The sequence below is a fragment of the Marmota flaviventris genome, chromosome 16 (assembly GCF_047511675.1).
Source record: "Marmota flaviventris isolate mMarFla1 chromosome 16, mMarFla1.hap1, whole genome shotgun sequence".
NCBI lineage: Eukaryota > Metazoa > Chordata > Mammalia > Rodentia > Sciuridae > Marmota > Marmota flaviventris.
Genome location: NC_092513.1, coordinates 52522380 through 52541205, shown reverse-complemented (window position 1 = coordinate 52541205; position 18826 = coordinate 52522380). Strand labels below are relative to the sequence as shown.

Genomic DNA, 18826 nt, shown 5'->3' with positions numbered 1-18826 from the left:
AACTGGGTTAACTGAATATTGAGGTTCATTATGGTATTTTTAATTTTTCTGCATGTTTGCAAATTCCTGTAATGCAGTTTTTAAGACCTGAACTATTATATTTGTTATATTAGCAAATTAAGACATGGTGATCAATTAAATAAGGAAACATTAAGCCTTGCATTACCTTGCTCTTTTGTTATTGTTACTTTCACATTAGTTGTTATTTAACAACAAGATATATCTATTCTGATCCACTAACCCCTGACAATCTGAAATTAACAAGCTATGTAATATTAAACTTTTTCCAATATATGAAGTTGCTTACCTCTTTTAGTTCTGGCCAATCTATAAGGAGAAGTTTAGCTGGAGGTCCAGAAATTAGCTGAACTCGAATAAAGTCAGAAAACTCACGCCAAGTAAAACAAAGATCCTTATTTCCAGGAGGACCTGGAATAAATTTGATCCCTCTTACACTTATACTTTGTGTGTTTTCCTAGTGAGGAAAGTACATTGAAAAAAGACAGGGTGATATTGCTTAGTTAAAAAAAAAATTATATTTAAATGTTTTGTCATTAGTCCATGGCCACATAGATGTTCACATAGATGATAAATAGACTGTACCCATGCCAACAGCGGCATACCATAAGTTTTACTTTAAAACAAGGAGAAACTAAATTTCCTTCTTTCTTTTGGTAGGGTAGAATCTAAACTGTTGTTTGTTTCTTTTTTACGAGAGATTGAACCCATTCTTTTTCACTTTTTATTATGAGACAGGCTGGCCTTGATCTTGTGATCTTCTTTAGCCTCCTGAACCCTAGGATTAGGTGTCACTGTACCTAGCAAATCTGAAAGGTTTTGGCTACATATTACCTTATCATTTCCTAATTTTCCTATTCCTTATACAGAAAGAAATGCTTATCTAAAGTGCTTGAGAACCAAAAGTACTTCAGATTTTAGTTTTTCAATTATGAAATATTTGTGTAAACTTGACTGGTTGAATTGTTCCAATGTGAAAATACCTCAAAGTGTGAAACTTTTTGCATATCATCTTCAGTACTCAAAAAGTTTCAGATTTCAGAGTTTTTCAGATTTTGGATTAGCAATAATCTGTACTGCTTCTTTTCTGTTACCCAAATAGCCAAGCAAGTGCCTGCTGCCAGATAACAGCCTTTATACTTGTGTTCTTTTCCTCAGTTTGCAACAGTATGTATCAGATATCTATATGGCTTTTCTTTAATTATTTGCATATATGATACCTTAATTAAAGGGGTCTTCCGTAACCACTCTACATAATGGCACACTATCACCTTCTCTTTTTTATTTTTCTTATCACTTTCTTCTTATCTATTACAAGCCATACCCATGACAAGGTGATCTCCAAGGGTAGGGGCTTTGACTCTATATGATACTGTAGTATTCATATTTTAATAGTTGACCTTTACTGACTTAATCATTTTACATTTCCTCTAAGTAGAAATACACTTCATCAAAATTTAAAAATCAGAGATAAAATTTCAAGTTTTATATTCTAGAACAAATGTTTATACAGCATTTTAGGTAAAGTAAACATTGCAATAATCCAAACTAATCTCCCTTAAACCCCATGGTTTAGCAAAATTTTCAATATGAAGAAAAATCAAATAGATATTCATCAGTAAAACATATTCAAAATTCAAAATATATGAAGCCTATCATAGGATTGTACATTTAACATCATAAATAAGAGGTGATTCCTTTTTAAAGTCATGTTGGAAGTTGTTCTGATTTTATTTCAAATCTTGAAAACAAAATTGCGTTTACAATTATGGGTCGGTACAAACAGAATTAAATATAAATTTCTGAACATGAGCCAGGAGAGTATGTATTGGTTGTAAAATAATAGAAAGCTGAAAGAGGTTCACTTGGCTGTAGAATAAAAAGCTATGGAGGGTAAGAGGGGAGGGAGAAAGTTGTGAGTATACTAAGTGGAATATTATAAGGTATTGCAGACTAACTAAAGCAATAGTCTTTAAATATAGTATTGTAGGATACAATATTGTAATATTATAGTATTGTTTGAGGCCAACCTCAGCAACTTGGCTACATCCTAGTAACTTAGAGACTATCTCAAAATAAAAAAAATGTCTGGGGATGTAGCTCAGTGGTAAAGTGCCTTTGAGTTTAATCCAAAATACAGAGGGAAACTGAAGATGTAGAAAGACAGGTTACAATTTAATAGCAATTAGGTGAGAGAGGATAGAACCTGTGCACAGAGTTAGGAAGCAGGGATTATGTATGAATAACAATAGGAGCACATTTACTTCTCATTTCATCTGCACATGGGATTAAAGCTAGGTAAGGAAAGAACCTCAAAGTCAAAGAACAGACTTTATCACTGTACAAAAAAAATCATTAAAAGTTGTTCAGCAGGGCTCCAATATAGTCATAGTTCCATTCTGAAAATCAGAAAATAATAGCTATAATAGATTAGCAGAATTATAAAAACTCTACTTGGGAAGGGCAACAACGAGGCTATTGTGATTAATCTGTCAAATGAAAAGTGTCATGAAAGCTCAAAGTGGAGGAAAAGTCTTAAGAAGGTCAATGTTATACATAAATTTAACTTCACTTAGGCCTGAGAGAACACTCTCATTCATGCTGGCCTGGCAGGTTTCTTGAAGACACAACTCCAGAATGTCCTCTTCCCTAAAGTCACCTTTGACTTCTCCAATCATGCTTGTTTGTTTTAAATTCTAAGAATGCCATCAGGGTTTATATTTTTAAAATTTTTATTAAAAGTTTCTTTTTTACCTGTAGATGGACACAATACCTTTATTCTGCTTATTTATTTATTTTCAGAGAGAGAGAGAATATTTTTTAATATTTATTTTTTAGTTTTCAGTGGACACAACATCTTTGTTTTACTTTTATGTGGTGCTGAGGATCGAACCTAGCGCCCCAAGCATGCCAGGCAAGCGCTTTACCACTTGAGCCACATCCCCAGCCCTGTTTATTTACTTTTTTATGTGGTGCTGAGGATTGAACCCAGTGCCTCAAACATGCTAGGCAAGCACTCTACCACTGAGCCACAATCCCAGCCCCCCAATCAGGGTTTTTATTTTTCAGGCTGAATTAACTGTGGCCAATTTTAACAATAAGTTTTCTCCTTGGTATCCTGTTTAATGCAGGCTGTAAGAAGTTTAATAAGCTACTTGAAAAGTCACTACACATAATACAAATATATATACATATGCAAAATATGTATGGAGAAATGATATAATATCTATAATTTGCTAGAAGATGATATGATATAGAAAGACGTGATGATCACTAAAGTTGAGTGAGGGGAACACAAGAATAACTTTTGTTATTCCACTTTTGCATAACTGCAAATTTTCATTATATAAGTTTTGCTTTTATGACTTTGAAGTTTGAAAAATCAAGTCAAACCTCTTAGATATTCTCCTTTCTCACCCAATGCTTTTTATACATTTTAAAAAAAAAAAAGGTCTGAAAAAACTGTTACAGAAAGTAGCCTTACCTGCAAAGTTGTTTTCAAATTTGAGTTATCAAGTCCAACCCCAGCAATTGACAAAGCAGATAAACAACCTGGTGAAAATGCTGGAATCTGATTTCCATACTGATCTGTAACTATTAGGACTTAAAAAGAAAAAAGTTTTATCTTTGTGTTATCTCTTTAATACAAGATATAAATATATATGACATACTTAAAACATACTTAGAAATTTTAACTTTGTTCTCTTACATAAGTAATTGTGGGCACTAAATGAGTACACTCATTTCTTTTATAATCATTAAAAATTAATACATCAAAATCTACATAAGAACATTTAAACTATATACTTAACATGATGTTAATGCTAGCTTTCTTTCTTTCTACTTTTTCGGTGGTATTGGGGATCAAACCCAGGGTTCTCATGCATGCTAGGCAAGCACTCTATCACTGAGTCACAGCTCAAACCCATCCCTTAATCAGGTTTTTTACCATGAAAATTTAAAGAAAATATTTAATATTATATAATTTTTAGATATACTGAATGAACAGGCTGCATAGGAATACATTTACTCTATACTTAATTATTATTTCTTCTGACAAAAGGTCAAATTAATTCTTATTTTTTGGTGGCAGTGGGGCACAATTTAAGCAAAATTTGCTGTACCACTAAGCTATATCCCTTACCTTTTTTAAGATTCCTTATTTTAATTTTTCACAGGGTTTTGCTAAGTTGCCTAGGCTGCCCTCAAATTTTTGAATCTCCTGCGTCAGCCTCCCAAGCAAGTACCTGGTATTACAAGTATGTGCCACCATGTCTAGCTGCTAAATCGATTTTGAATGGATGTCAAAGCTTGCCTTTCAGGGGCTGGAATCGTGGCTCAGTGGTAGAGTGCTTGCCTCATATGCATGAGGCCCTGGGTTCAATCCTCGGTACCACATAAAAATGAATAAATAAAAATATTTTTTTAAAAAACTTGCCTTTCAGATTATGCCTATTAAAATACTAATGTAAGGGCTGGGATTGTGGCTCAGTGGCAGAGCGCTTGCCTTGCATATGTGGGGCACTGGGTTCAATCCTCAGCACCACATAAAAATAAATAAAAAAAATAAAGATATTGTGCCCATGTATAACTAAAAATTAAAAAAAAAAATACTAATGTAAAAAAACCACCACAGAAGAAAGAAAGAAGGCCATACTAACCTACTTCTCCTTGAAGCTCTTGGCCCATTTGTACTGTTTTTCCCCCCTTTAATTCACATTTTAAATGTTTGGCTTCATCAGGAAGTGGTCTGAAATTGTTTAAAAGGCTTTAGTTACACCATTAACTGTAGAAAAAAAATTTAAAGTAGTTCCAATATTCCAAAGAGCAATATATATATAATCTTATAAAACTTAAAATTAAGATATCCTTCCAAATACCTCTTCAACTCATAAAGTATAGCTATTAACTCTAAAAATACTTAAAAGTCATATAGTACTGATACAGGGATAAAAAAAATTATGACAAACGTGCACTGAAAAATCAGATTGGGACCTCTCTTCAATTCATACAATGAAAAAAATATATATATTTTTAAAAACCATTTTATGTCATAGTTAAATTAAAAGGAAATTAAAACAACAGTGCAGTGAGAAAATAAATGGGTAAGAACAACTCATCAAGAGAAATGGTTATGGTCAGAAAAGTGATAAATCCAAAGATTTTATTTCAAATTCAGAGCTGATCTAAGTGCTGGAAATATTATGGAAACAGGTAGAGGAATTACAATGCAAGAGATCACTAGAAAAGAGGTGGCCAAGGAATTGACAGGCCGGGAAGATGATAGGTTTTTACATATTTACATAAGCCTTTCCCTTTTCTGAGTTCTTCATAATAACTATGATTGGAATCAGCCTAAAGTCATCAATAACCAATAAAAGAATTTTTCCTTTTAAACATCACACTGATCACTCTCCATCTTTTTTCATGCCATTGTCATTTTGGAGATGTTTTCACTGTTGCTTCCAAAATGGAAGACTTTCCTTTAATGAAAGTTTTTGTTCTTTCAGTTATTAGAGGGCAAATTCAATGAATGCAGGGTTATAATCATGGTAAGAATTAATCACCATTTACAGTGAAGCTTTATTCCAAAGACAACCTACCCATATTTAATTGAAACTGCAATATGTTTATCTCATAAACTTTCACATGTTTGCATTGAAGAGAAATGTTTATGACATATGCCAAATTTTAAAGTATCTCAAAATATACTAAGTCCACAAACCTTACTGTAAATGCACTTTCCAAAGACACATGATCATCTTGAAATGAAACTTGGCAATAGCGCATATCTTTTACAGATGTTGGTACTTGTACATCAGGAAGCAGACCCTGTAGCAAGTGTTCTTTGTTAATCTCAGGAGTCCAATTAACCTAGAAAATAATAGCATTATTTAAGAATATAGAGTCTAATTTGTTTAAAGCACTAACCCCAAGGAGAGACAGAGAGTCCTTTTATGTCAAAAATGATTCTGGTTATTTATTAGGATGACGGGGAAAAAAAAGTATTGTCTTTGCTGTTATTGTGCCATAACTTTCAGTGTAATAAAAAAATTAAGTTCTTACTTTAGAACTCTGCCACAAAATTATCACCACTGTCATTATTATTTAAAACTACAAGAAAAGAGGGAAAAAAACCCTATAGCTCAGATAATGTGATCAATTCAGAGGAGTATGGATAAAGGCTTTGAATGAGACCTGGGTGGACCTTTATATAGCAAAATGAGAAAAAGAAAGTCATATCCATTAATGTAATTTCCTTTCTGGTCATCTTTTGATCTTAATCTCTTCTTGAATGTTTTAAGCTCTAAATTTTATATTCTTTGAATTACTTAATTTATTACTTAATTCATACTTCTTCAAATTGATTATGCTACTCTGTCGTACTTTTAAATTGAATCCTTTTAAGAATTTTTAGCTTAACACTCTATTTTCAGCCTTCTGTAGTTGTGATTTTTATTTATTTTATTTTATTTTTTAAGAGAGAGAGAGAAGGGAAGGGAGGGGGAGGGGAGAGAGATAATTTTTTTAATATTTATTTTTTAGTTTTTGGCAGACACAACATCTTTGTTTGTATGTGGTGCTGAGGATCGAACCCGGGCCGCACGCATGCCAGGCGAGCGTGCTAACGCTTGAGCCACGTCCCCAGCCCCAAAGTAGTTGTGATTTTTAAATCATCAATATCCTAATATTGTTTTATAGTATATGCTACTATATGGAGGCAAGCAGCAATTATATAGAAAGGACAAAGCCTTTCTCCCCTTATCCCAGCAGTGCTGCCCTCTCAATTCAAACTGATTTCCCTCAATCTTGGCTTAATTCTCTAAAGACTACAAAACCTCTGTAAAAATTATACATTTAACTTAAGAAAATAGTAGTATTCACTATCTTTCCAGTAACTCTGGCAAGCAAAGAAAACTGCTGTATTTTTAAAGTATTTATGTACTTCTTCACATATGCATTACTGTTTATATTTTGCCACTTGTTTTAGGCTCCTTTCTTTTTAAATGGGTTACTAATGAAGTTTGAGTGTTGTGCCTCTAATTCCATTTTCCCCATAAGCCTTGTGATTTTTTACTGCATGGTTCTGGACGGCACAGTGCTTTTGAGGAATGCCCGTGTCTCATTATGGCAGAACTCACTGGACTTTGAAAGAAGCAAGCATAAATTGCCCAATATAATTTCAGTCAACCAAAAGGAGAATGCCACAGAGCTGTCTAATTTATATGGTAAAAAAATTTATGTGGGGGCTGGGATTGTTGCTCAGTGGTAGAGTGTTTGCCTAGCACGGGCGGGAGCTGGGTTCGATCCTCAGCACCACATAAAAATAAAAGGCATTGTGTTGTGTCCATCTACACCTGAGGAATGAATATTTTTAAAAACTGTATGTGGTAAAAAATAATAATATGCTCCATATAGTAGCATATACTATAAGACAATATTTGGATATTGATGATTTAAAAATCACAACTATAGAAGGCTGAAAGTAGACAAAATATTAATAGATTTTGTTCCCTGTTCATTGATATGTTGTTTCACCATGCACATTCAATCCAATCTAAGTTTAAAGTTAGATTTATATGATAGCTATATCAATCTCAAATGGCCAATAAAGGCTCTGTAGTTAACAATATTATTTCACTGAAGGCTTTTCAACACTTCCATTTGTATAATACCTTCAGAATAACTATAAATACATTGCATGGGAAAAGGCAGAAATTATGACTGCAGATTTACATTTGATGAAAAAGTATATAACTAAATAAAATGCCAAAACCTAGAAATTTTGATTAAGGGTCAAAATAATTTTTCTAAGTACAAGTTTCTCACATGTGAATCACCTGCATTTCAGTATAGTCCTTGAAAAAACTTTCTCAGCCCAGAATTTTAAATAATAGTCATTTTCTCTAAGTTGCTTCTTAGAGACTACCCATAAAACTTCTTGCTTATGCTCCACCTGTTTGCATGGTGGTGCACAACTGGAATTCTAGTGACTTGGGAGGCTGAGGGCAGGGAGATCACAAGTTCCAAGACAGCCTCAGCAACTTAGTGAGACCTTGTCACAAAACAAAAAATAAAAAGGTTTGCAGAATGTGGCTCAGTGGTTAAGCACTCCTGGGTTCCATCTCCATAACCCACCCCTTCAAAATCAAACCAAAATAAAAAAACTTCTTGCAAATAACCAATTTGAGATACTTACTTTAATTTTTTCTGCTAAAGCTGATGTTATGTTGATTTCTCTTTCTCCTTCATCATACATTTGAAAAATAAGATTACGCATAACATCCCCTGCTATCCAATTAACCTCATCCTGATGCTTGATCTGGATTGCCTTTTGTCCCTCTACACTAAATATCTGAAGTCGTGCAACATGGCTACTAGGAAGCAACTTGATCGTCTTCTCCACAGGTGACACATCTTTACAGCTCTAGGAAGAGAGAAAAATACAATCATGTACTTAGCGGCATCTCTACTAAAAACTTAAAAAATTTAGTAGTGAAATCCATTACATTGCTGAAGAATTTAGTTTCAAAGTTATGGATGATCATCATAAATACTGTTACACTTACAGGGTTTGTCATTAAGTTCGTTATATTATTAATAATTCCATGTTTTACACCATCAAGTTATAAACAGCCTTGGTTATATTCTTAAAACCAATAATAAGTATATTTGTACTAAAAGGATTTCTTCCCCCTCATTTCTGAATTTGTTTTAAAAGTACTGTAAACTTATAAAATTTTTACTATGTCACAGATTCAGTGACCATCACTTGAAAGTTACTAAACAATTTATTATTTAATTATAATGGGTTACATTGAAGCTTTCTATATTTTACCAGTTGATAACACACTGGGTAAATGAACATAGAAACCTGGATGCATAAAGCCAAAGAAACCTAGATGAACTGAAGGCTGAACTGATCAATATATTGGAAAAATATCAATTATTATTAGTATGCCAGTGTTCCACAGATCAGTGAAGAACTGGTTTATGCTATATAAATTGATTTTAAGTACACAAAAATATGACATCATTATTTCATAATCTCACTACATTCCACAGCATACACTAAGTTTAAAATAAGCTAAACTCTAAAATACTTTTTACCTTTACCTTGTTTAATTCATCTCCTTCTTCATCTAGTTGCAGCCATTCCTATGGAAATCCATTCAAGTGACTGATAATATATTTAAAATTTGTACTTCATTGACTCTCAGGCAATCTTAGAAATTTATCTTACTTGCTTGACTCCTTAAACTCTGAGGAATTGCCTTTGGATAAGATTTTGTAATTGCCCGTTAGAAAATACACCTTGGTATTTGTTTTTAAGTGATTTGGACTCTTGGTCTTCTACCTACTGCTGTTTTTTAGTATTCACATAACTCCAACTTATTACTCTTGCCTCCAAGTTCAGATTCTTCTCTAAGTCCTGTACTTCTTGACCTTCTAGAAGATAGTTTGCTCAAAAATATGTTGTCTATACTAATGCATAAAAGAAATGAATCAGATTTATCAAATATAATCAGCTTGAAAACAAGAATAAAACTGAGTAATCTTCTTCTGATTAAAAAAATGCAAGTCCTATCTTTTACTCCTTGAGGCTCAAGATTACTAATAATTGTTGTATAATCGGCAGACAAGTATGAGTTAATAAATTGATTAAGTTATCTGCCAATCATATCGATTACTAAGAAATCACATTTAAGTTAGGCATAGTGGTGCATGCCTGTAATCATAGCAGATTGGGAGGCTGTGGCAGGATTGTAAATTCAAGGCCAGCCTCAGCAATTTAGGGAGGTCCTAAGCAACTCAGTGATGCCCTCTCTCAAAATGAAAAATAAAAAGGGCTAGAAATGTGGCTCAGTGGTTAAATGCCCCTAGGTTCAATTCGTGGCGTGCGTATACATACATACACACACACACACACACACACACACACACACACACACACGGGGGGGGGGGGGATCACATTTACATATTTTATTTATTTGTTATCCCATTCAGCAATACTGCCTGTTTATACTGCCCTCTTCCATTATGTCTTCACCATCAGCCATGATGCATTTCCAATAAGAACTATTCTATTAGTAGGTTATGTAGGTTATAACAAAATCCTTTAATGTGGAAATACTAATAAAAAACCACATATCTATAAAAAATAGTATAAATCTGTTAAAGACTAATTGTTTTAACAATCAATAATATTAATAAATAATGACAACTTACAGGTATTTCAATTCTTGCTTTAAGTGTCTGGTCTTTTTTAATATTCTGAACATGAATTGCAGATCCTGTTAAAATACTGGTTCCAGAACTACTGCAATCCACTGTGTAGACTGGAAGGTTTGGAGCACCTGAAAACTATAAGGAGGATGAAAAATAATTCAAAACCCTAACAAATGTAACTGAGTATTTAATAATTAATCAAAAATTTCCAATGACTCACTATAGTTACTATTTATGGGTATAAATTGGAAAATTCTAAATTCAAAATTCTACAGAATTAGCCAGGCATGGTGATGCAGACCTATAATCAGAATGACACAGGAGAATCTCAAGTTCAAGGACAGCCTCAGCAACTTAGTGAGACACTGTCTCAAAATAAAAAATAAAGAGGAACTGGCAATGTAGCTCAGCAGTACAGTACCCTGGGTTTAATCCCAAACTAAACAAATAAATGAATAAATAAATAAATAAACAATCTAGAGAATTTCTGAACATAAATAATAATTTTCTACAATGCTAAGTAAAAGCTATTTCTTTTAGAAGGAAAACCAACATTCTCAATCACTAGTCTTTTCTTTTTTACTACGCTTTGTTGGGTTTCCTTTCCATTTCTGTGGTCTTTTTACCCACCTTCATTTATCCATCCACTGCTAATCCTGACAGACATTTGTATTCGGCCTGTACAAATAAAATACTTCATCTTAAATGGGGATGAAAGAAAGGGAGAAGAGAGGAGGAAACTTTCATCCACAAATCTCTTTCTGAAACTGGGCAAAGCTGGTGTCTTTCATTGGTTTAGGATTACTGAGAAAGTATTAGCAATAAGAGCTCCCACAAATTTCTCCACGGAACAATCATGTTAAGACTTACTATAAAGTAGTTTAAAAATGTAGTTATTGCCATTTACTACTACCATGGGATTTAAAATACAGCCTATAAGTATTCTTGTCTCACAATAAGTTTACCTTACAATGGACAATCAGTTTTGGTTGTGCTGTTATGTTGTCTGATTCATCTAGAACTTCCACCTGAAATGGGAAAGCTGTTCCATTTTCTATAACTAAAATTTCAGAATCAGGTTTCACTTTCAAATGACGAGGGGGACCTAAGAGAAAATCATACAATAAAATACACAGGTTTTAAAAACTCAAGTGCTGAAACATCAAAAGAAACAATGATTTGATATTTTAAAAATAATACAATCAAGCAAAAGCTAAGCAATGTCCAAGCTTAATAATTTCTGTCTCCAAAACGCATAGATTCTACATGTGATGAAAGCTGTCTCAACTATATAATAAAAATGTCTGATGTCTAGGCTTAGTTTTATGCTAGAAACTATGACAATGATAACTTATGCTAGAAATCATCTGAGTAGGTAAAATCTTAAAAGGATTGAGGTACAAAAAGTATTCAAGAAGAAAAATTAAATTTTATCAAACTACTTTTTATTTGTGATCTTTAACTTTATATAATATCTGACTTCTCAAGCACAAATAATGATAGGCTCTTTTCAGGCATTCAAAAGATGAGTTCTTGTATTGATACAACCAAGTGATTTACTTATTAGATTGCTCACTACTTCCAATGTCCATAAGCAAGTTATACCACAAGTTTCCTGGAAGATTAATAAAAAAGGGTTTATACCTCTGCAGTATACTGATTTTACTCCATAATCACTAATATTTTAAAATTCAATCTGTGTTAGATACTGGTAAATCCACGCATATAAAGACAGTCATTAGAAATACTTATTTTACTTTGTAATAATGCTAATATTTTATTTACTAAATGTGCTAGACACTGTGTTAAGTTTTAATTAAGCACTATTCTAACTGTAAATCTCACAATAATCTAAATGAAGAAGGTACTATTATCAGATCCATTTTATAGATGAGAAAACAACTATATATAATTAACCTAAGGATTAAATAAGGAAAATACTTAATCCAGAGAGATTAAATATTTTGTCAAGGACATGAGTAGCAGACTCAGATTTAAATTGTAGTTTGTAATTTTAAACCCCTTGACACTTTTTTCACCATACCATCTATCTATTTCCTTTTTACCATTTTTGCTCTCAAATTCCAAAAACAATGCAGAAACATCTAATTACTAAGGATTTTAGTGCCCAAATCTATACTGTTTAGCTAACCTCTATAATAAAGCATAACAAGTACTTAATTAACACAATTTTTTTCTTATGCTTCTACCAGTGTGCCAATTTTCACTTCTTTTTCAATGAATGCTTGGAGGAAAATTCATATAATTTGGATTTGTGAAAGCCAATAAGAAAATTTATTCCCTTTTGCTTAAAAATAGTACAAAAGGTAACAAAAGAAGATATGATTAAGGTTTGTTAATATCAGAGCTAAAACTTTCAAGTGAAGTACTATTCTAAGTGTTTCACGAGTATAGGCAGTTCTCACATTGCACAGTACTGATAATGAAAACTCATGCACTGTGTCTTCCAATCAGTTACAAAAGACTAGCAAGGGAGAACTACCTTTACTAACTTTTGAATTCTCACAACAGCCCTTTGAGAGCATATATTTCATTTTATGTGTAAAGAAACTGAGGCACAGGATCAAGTGTAACCTAAATACAAATTCAAAACGGCTGCTTCTAGAATAAACTCTTTAAATCTCCACAGCAGACTGCCTCTCAAATTAGTCAGCATTTTCTATCTTATGTAATTTTTATGCAATTTTAGTTTTTTGCATTGTCAATATCAAATTAAATAAATAAAATCAGAAACTTCTCTTCTTAAAATATGAAAGAGTTGTATCATGAAAAAATAAAGAACAGCACAGTTTTTAACATAAAGCTAATAATTATATACCTAGGGAAAATTACCTAAAACACTGTCAATATTCAAATTTTTCTCCTAAGACTATTTTTAGAACTTCACTAACATATTCGTACATGTTTTCCTTTTTACTGGTCATTTCTGTCAGTGCTATTTGACAATCCAAATGTATTTTCAAGATTTATATCATTACCAACCTGCCCCAAACTCCAACTTCCTAGTATCATAACAAGTTTTAAGAATATCATTTAAAATAAGTTATTAGATATATTTCTTAAAATATTACCAGGTAGTAATCTAATTTTCAAAATCTGTGAGTCTTCTTTTAAACCTGGCAGAATAACCTTCAGGTTAAAATTCTGTTGGGGGAAAAAAAAATGAAAAAAATTAAACTCAATATAAATCAAATTCCTTTATTTACATGTACAAATATGCCACAGTGACACTAATTGAATTCTGTATCATTAAAATATAACATATAAAAAAGAAACTGAAAATACCAGAAAAAAATTAAACCAAATTCAAATACATACTTGGTTCATTGTCTCAATTCTGATTTGTTTTTTACTTTTATTTCCTTATCATTATAGAAATCTATTTGCTAATGTTATCATATATATGCAAGAGACTCAAAAGGGAAAATTTGATTTATCTGGCTTTCTTGTAGACAAGTGTCTTTAAACTCAAAAAGTCAACTGTGAATAATTATTTCAATCAAAGATATTACAAAAATGAGAAATTTAATAAGTAGAAAAAAATCTAGAAATTCCTAAATGTAGTGTAGTATTAGATTAGATTCTGAACAAAAAATTACTAATTACTTGATACATTTGAATAAAGACTGTAGTTCTCTTAATTATATCAGTGTTAACTTTCTGTCATTGATAAATATGAAGTTTTTAAAGATGTTTATAGAGTAACTTTCTATATAACTACTATATTTAAACTCCTCTGAAAATCTAAAGCTATTTAAAAATAAAAGTTTTTTAAATATAGTAATCTTTTTTTAGCAAGTTTATATTACTAAAGTTTAAATGTGTCATGAGTTTCTATTTCTGGAAAACTTTAATTCAGAAAGATGTGCAGCACGTGCTTGTGCTCCCAGTTACTTGTAAGATGAGGCTAGACCAGGCAACTTAGCTACAAAATAGTATATACTAAGTTGAATCCCTTATCCAAATGCTTGGGACCAAAGTGTTTTGTATTTTGAAATATTTGCATATACATAAAGAGGGATGAGATCCAAGTCTAAACACAAAATTCATTTACGTTTCATGTACATCTTATATACATAGTCTGAAGATAATTTTATACAGTGTTTTTCGTGTGCTCATGTTTTCACTATAATCTATCAATTGAGGTCAGGTGTGGAATTTTCTACATTGTGGCATCATATATGCTTCAAAAAGCTTCAGATATCGGAACATTTCTGATTGGGGATGTACTGTCTGCAATACATGAAGAAATTCACATGCTCTATTTAAAATTTATTTTATTTTTCCATGGTTGGGAATTGAACCCAGGCTTTATACATGCTACTCTACCACTGAGCTATATATACCCCCAATCCCAACATGCTCTTTTGAAAATCATACTGGGGGTGGGGAAGAGGAGCAGTACCCAGGATTTAACCCAGAAGCACTTAACCACTCAGCCACATCCCTACCCCATTTTTATGTTTTATTTAGAGAGAGGGTCTCACTCAGTTGCTTAGGGGCTTAAAGCTGGCTTTGAACTCACAATCCTCCTGCCCCACCGTGCCCAGTCTGGTAGGGATAGCCCCATCTAATAGGAATAATTTTAAGTATATACTAAAGGTAAATGATATAGTATTTAAAAAGGTAATAAATTATTTAAGGTATTAGCTACAATAGTCTCTAATAGATACTGTATAGACCTAATTGAAAAGGTACCTTATGTAGTTTATGTATTTTCCTTTCTTAACCATATCCCTAACCAAATACCTTCACCTGAATACCAAACCAATTACATTTAAAGGCATAAGCTTAAGTTTCTCAGACTTCTATCATTTTTGTTGTAAGAAAAAATACTATAAAATGAACAGAAAAAGAGAAAAAAACAACGTTCCACTGGATAACTGTTGAAAAAAAATGAAGATAAAGACAGTAGAAAAACATCTAATTCACAAATTTTAAAAAACTACAGTAATGATGGTGCCAATTTTTCTTAAAAATAAAACTAGTAAGTAAAGTGACATGATGCTAATTAATTCCTAACAACTCAATAATACTGTCTAGTGTTTACAATAAACAGCTCATTTGATATTAAATTTCCAATTTCATTTTTACTATAGAAGAAACAAATGACAAGTATTATAACATTTATGTATAATGCTTACCTTGCCTTGACAAGAATTTACAGGACCCTTAACTGTAACACCACGAATTATACAATTTGGTCCTTTGGTTATTTCTTCATAATGTAAAGATAAACCACTGGAAAAAAATAAGTATTTTTAAAAGTTCTCCTCTATTACCTATGAAAATAAGGTACAAATATGACATTGGCATGTTTAATTCATTTTTGTAATAAATAATTTTTTTCTTGGTATTAGGAGTGCTTAACCACTGAGTCACATCCTTAGATCTTTTATTTATTTTTATTTTTAGGTACTGGGGATTGAACTCAGGGGCACTCAACCACTAAGCCACATGCCCAGCCCTATTTTGTATTTATTTAGAGACAGGGTCTCCCTGAGTTGCTTATAATGCCTTGTTTTTGCTGAGGCTGGCTTCGAACTTTCGATCCTACTGCCTTAGTCTCCGGGGTGGCTAGGATTACAGGCATGCACCACTGTGCTGAAATAACAAAATAATATTAAAATAAGAGGTAATAAACAGAACACTTATTTTGTTGGAATGAAACAAATAGAATGAAGTGTTGCCTACCTACAATCAAATATAAAGTCAATTAAGATCCTTAAATCCCACTTTTCAATTTTTATTTAATTAACCAATTTATTTGATGGTACTAGGGATTGAACCAAGGGTGCGTTAACACTAAGCTACAACCCAAAGTCTTTTATTTTTTATTTTCAAACGGGGTGTCTCACTAAGTTGCCCTGGCTAGTCTTGATCTTACAGTCCTCAGCCTCCTGAGTAGCTGGGATTATAGGTACGTACTACTACACTTGGCTCCCACAGAAAACTGATCCAGCAAGCATTTATAAGCATAGATAAACACAGTAAAAAATTTAAACTCAGGTTAAGGATATCTTGAGCATTTGTTATGAATTCTTTGAAATCTGTCATCCAGCTGAATTTTGGAGAATTTTTGGAACCTATTAAAATTATTGGCAATTTTAGAAAAAGTCTAAATAACCAGAGTCTTGTCATGATATAAGCTGGTTAAAATATATGGAGAGGTCCCCTAATCTACTGTTATGAGCAACTTGATTCCTAAGTCAGCTTCAACCAACCACATGTAGACCTATTGACTAACATTTTACTCTCAGGTAAGAAAAGGGGAAAAAAAATAAAAAATACACCATGATGGAGGAAAAGGCCTAATTTTTTCTGAAGCATTTTAAATATAATATAAGTACTTTTGAATAGACTGGAAGATTTAAAAATGACAACAATTTAAGGATCTTTTCTTCTAAAATATTTAATTTTTAGGTGGAGATGGACACAACACAATGTCTTTATTTTTATGTGGTGCTGAGGATCGAACCCAGGTCCTGCCAGTGCTAGGTGATCGCTCTACTACTGAGCCACAATCCCAGCCCCAATTTAAGGATCTTAATTGACTTTATATTTGATTGTAGGTAGGCAACACCTTCATTCTATTTGTTTCATTCCAACAAAATAAGTGTTCCAATAAGCACAGCAGAGGAGGCTGATTTTGTAGACAAGGAATAAAGCAAGCAGAAACAAAAATAAAAGGCAAGTTACTTTCCCTGTAGGAAAAGGATAAGAAGACAGAATGATGGGGAAATAACTAGTTAACATCAGATTATTTCCTGTTACTTTTTTTGTGTGAGGATTATGATCAAAGGAACTTCATTATCATGCCAATTTAAACAGGCTTGCATGGGAAATGTGGATGGTATTCTCTCTAATCCTAGTTTCTCAGAAATTTAGATCACTTGTTGACTGGGACTTTAAGATGAATAACTCCATTTTGATATTTAGCTTGGATTGTTGGGGCCTACAGCAGAACCCTAGTCCAAAACTCTGATTCCCATGATTTATATTTAACAATAAGCCTTGTTTGAAGAAGAAAAAAAAAAAAAAAGTAAAAGTGCCATACAAGATAATAACTCTCTAGGAAAGGTTAGCATGTTAAACACATCTATTTTCATTGTCTCTTAAAATCTCACTAATATTGAAAGCAAAGGATTTCTTTTATTTATTATTAAAAGCAAACATAAGGAAAAGGTAGAAAAAAAAAAAAAAAAAAAAAACAAGGACACCAAATCTTCTTCTTCTTCTTTTTTGCGTACCAAGGAATGAACCCAGGGGTGCTTAACACTGAGCCACATTCTAGACCTTTTTATTTTGAGATCAGATCTCACTAAGTTACAGACTTGGCTTTGAACTCACAATCCTACTGCCTCAGTCCCCCAAGCCTCTGGGATTACGGTCTTGTGCCAACATGCACAGCTAAGGACAGCAAATCTTATTTGCTAAAACATAGGATAGACAAGGGGAATTAATTTCCAGGTACCACTCAGGAACTGGTAGTACTAGGAGTCTTTAGAAGCTGGAGTAAAGGATAACATTAAAGAGTGAAGGCTGGGGGTGTGGCTAAGTGGTAGAGTGCTTGCCTAGCATGTGTGAGGCACCGGATTCGACTATCAGCACCACATAAATATAAATACCAAAAAAAAAACGTTCATCCACAACTCAAAAAAGAAAAGAAAGTCATGAAAGTTTAGATCCTAAATTTCCCCTCTCCACCTCTGGCAGATGACTGGAAGACTGCTCTTTGAAAAGGTTAAAATCAAAGATTGATAAACTAGGAGCAGCAGATTAACTGAAGGAGAGAAAAAGGAATGGAAAGGATAATTCTAAATGAATGCATGTAGATTCTGAAAACCCCCCATTTATCCAATTCCCACTCTAGCTCTGTTCTTTGACTGGCTTGGAATTACAGAGATCAAAGATTTTTCTTTAAGGAAACTACCCAGCCCAAGGGGTGAAAAAAGACCTAAAGACTCACAACCAGGTTCTTCCTTATTCCCAACAAAGTTCCCCAGACAGATAATCCCATAGTGGAGCTACCAGTTCAATAACTTCTACTTCCAGATTCATCCATCCACATTTCAATTCTCTACTTATTTATTAGGCTGGGGATGTGGTTCAATGGTAGATCGCTTGCCTGACATATATGAGGCATTGTGTTCAATCCTCAGTGTGGCAAAAAACAAATAAAAAAGAATTACTTATTTACAAGCAGATGGTCAATGACTACCATATATCTGAAGAAAAGAGAGTAGGAAAAAAAAAATAAAAAGCAACTAACTTGGGGAAAACAGTATCTGTATAGATAAAAAATCTACCATTTACTTATGAGTGAAAAAACATTACATTCATAAAACAAGAATAGGCTCTTTAAAATAATATTCAGAAAACCAGGACAAATTCTTGGAAATCAAAAAGAAAAATTCTCAATGGAAAGGGTATACAGATAAGTTGAGAAAATCCGCCAGAAAATACAAATATAAAATGATTGAGAAAATTAAGAAAATCAGAGAGTCGTCCCAGAAGGTCCAATATTCAATAAATGAGGATCCTACAAAGAGAAAAC

General features: G+C 32.7%; 1 protein-coding gene across 4 annotated transcripts in view; it reads right to left on the bottom strand.

Annotated features, from left to right (window-relative positions):
• The window catches only part of Smchd1 (structural maintenance of chromosomes flexible hinge domain containing 1), a 155170-nt gene that overhangs the window by 61092 nt on the left and 75252 nt on the right, over nt 1-18826 (bottom strand). For 3 of the 4 annotated variants that reach the window (XR_011704831.1, XM_027942894.3, XM_071602882.1), the window contains 9 exons: nt 15414-15510; nt 13341-13413; nt 11214-11353; nt 10249-10383; nt 8219-8446; nt 5744-5892; nt 4680-4768; nt 3503-3621; nt 308-475 (listed from right to left, as the gene is read on the bottom strand). Coding sequence is in view for 3 of the 4 variants with exons in the window: in XM_027942894.3 (XP_027798695.2) it covers nt 308-475; nt 3503-3621; nt 4680-4768; nt 5744-5892; nt 8219-8446; nt 10249-10383; nt 11214-11353; nt 13341-13413; nt 15414-15510 (1198 nt within the window). In the remaining variant the exon portion in view is untranslated. The remainder of the gene's footprint in view (nt 1-307; nt 476-3502; nt 3622-4679; nt 4769-5743; nt 5893-8218; nt 8447-10248; nt 10384-11213; nt 11354-13340; nt 13414-15413; nt 15511-18826) is intronic. The other variant, XM_071602881.1, reaches the window with a different exon arrangement.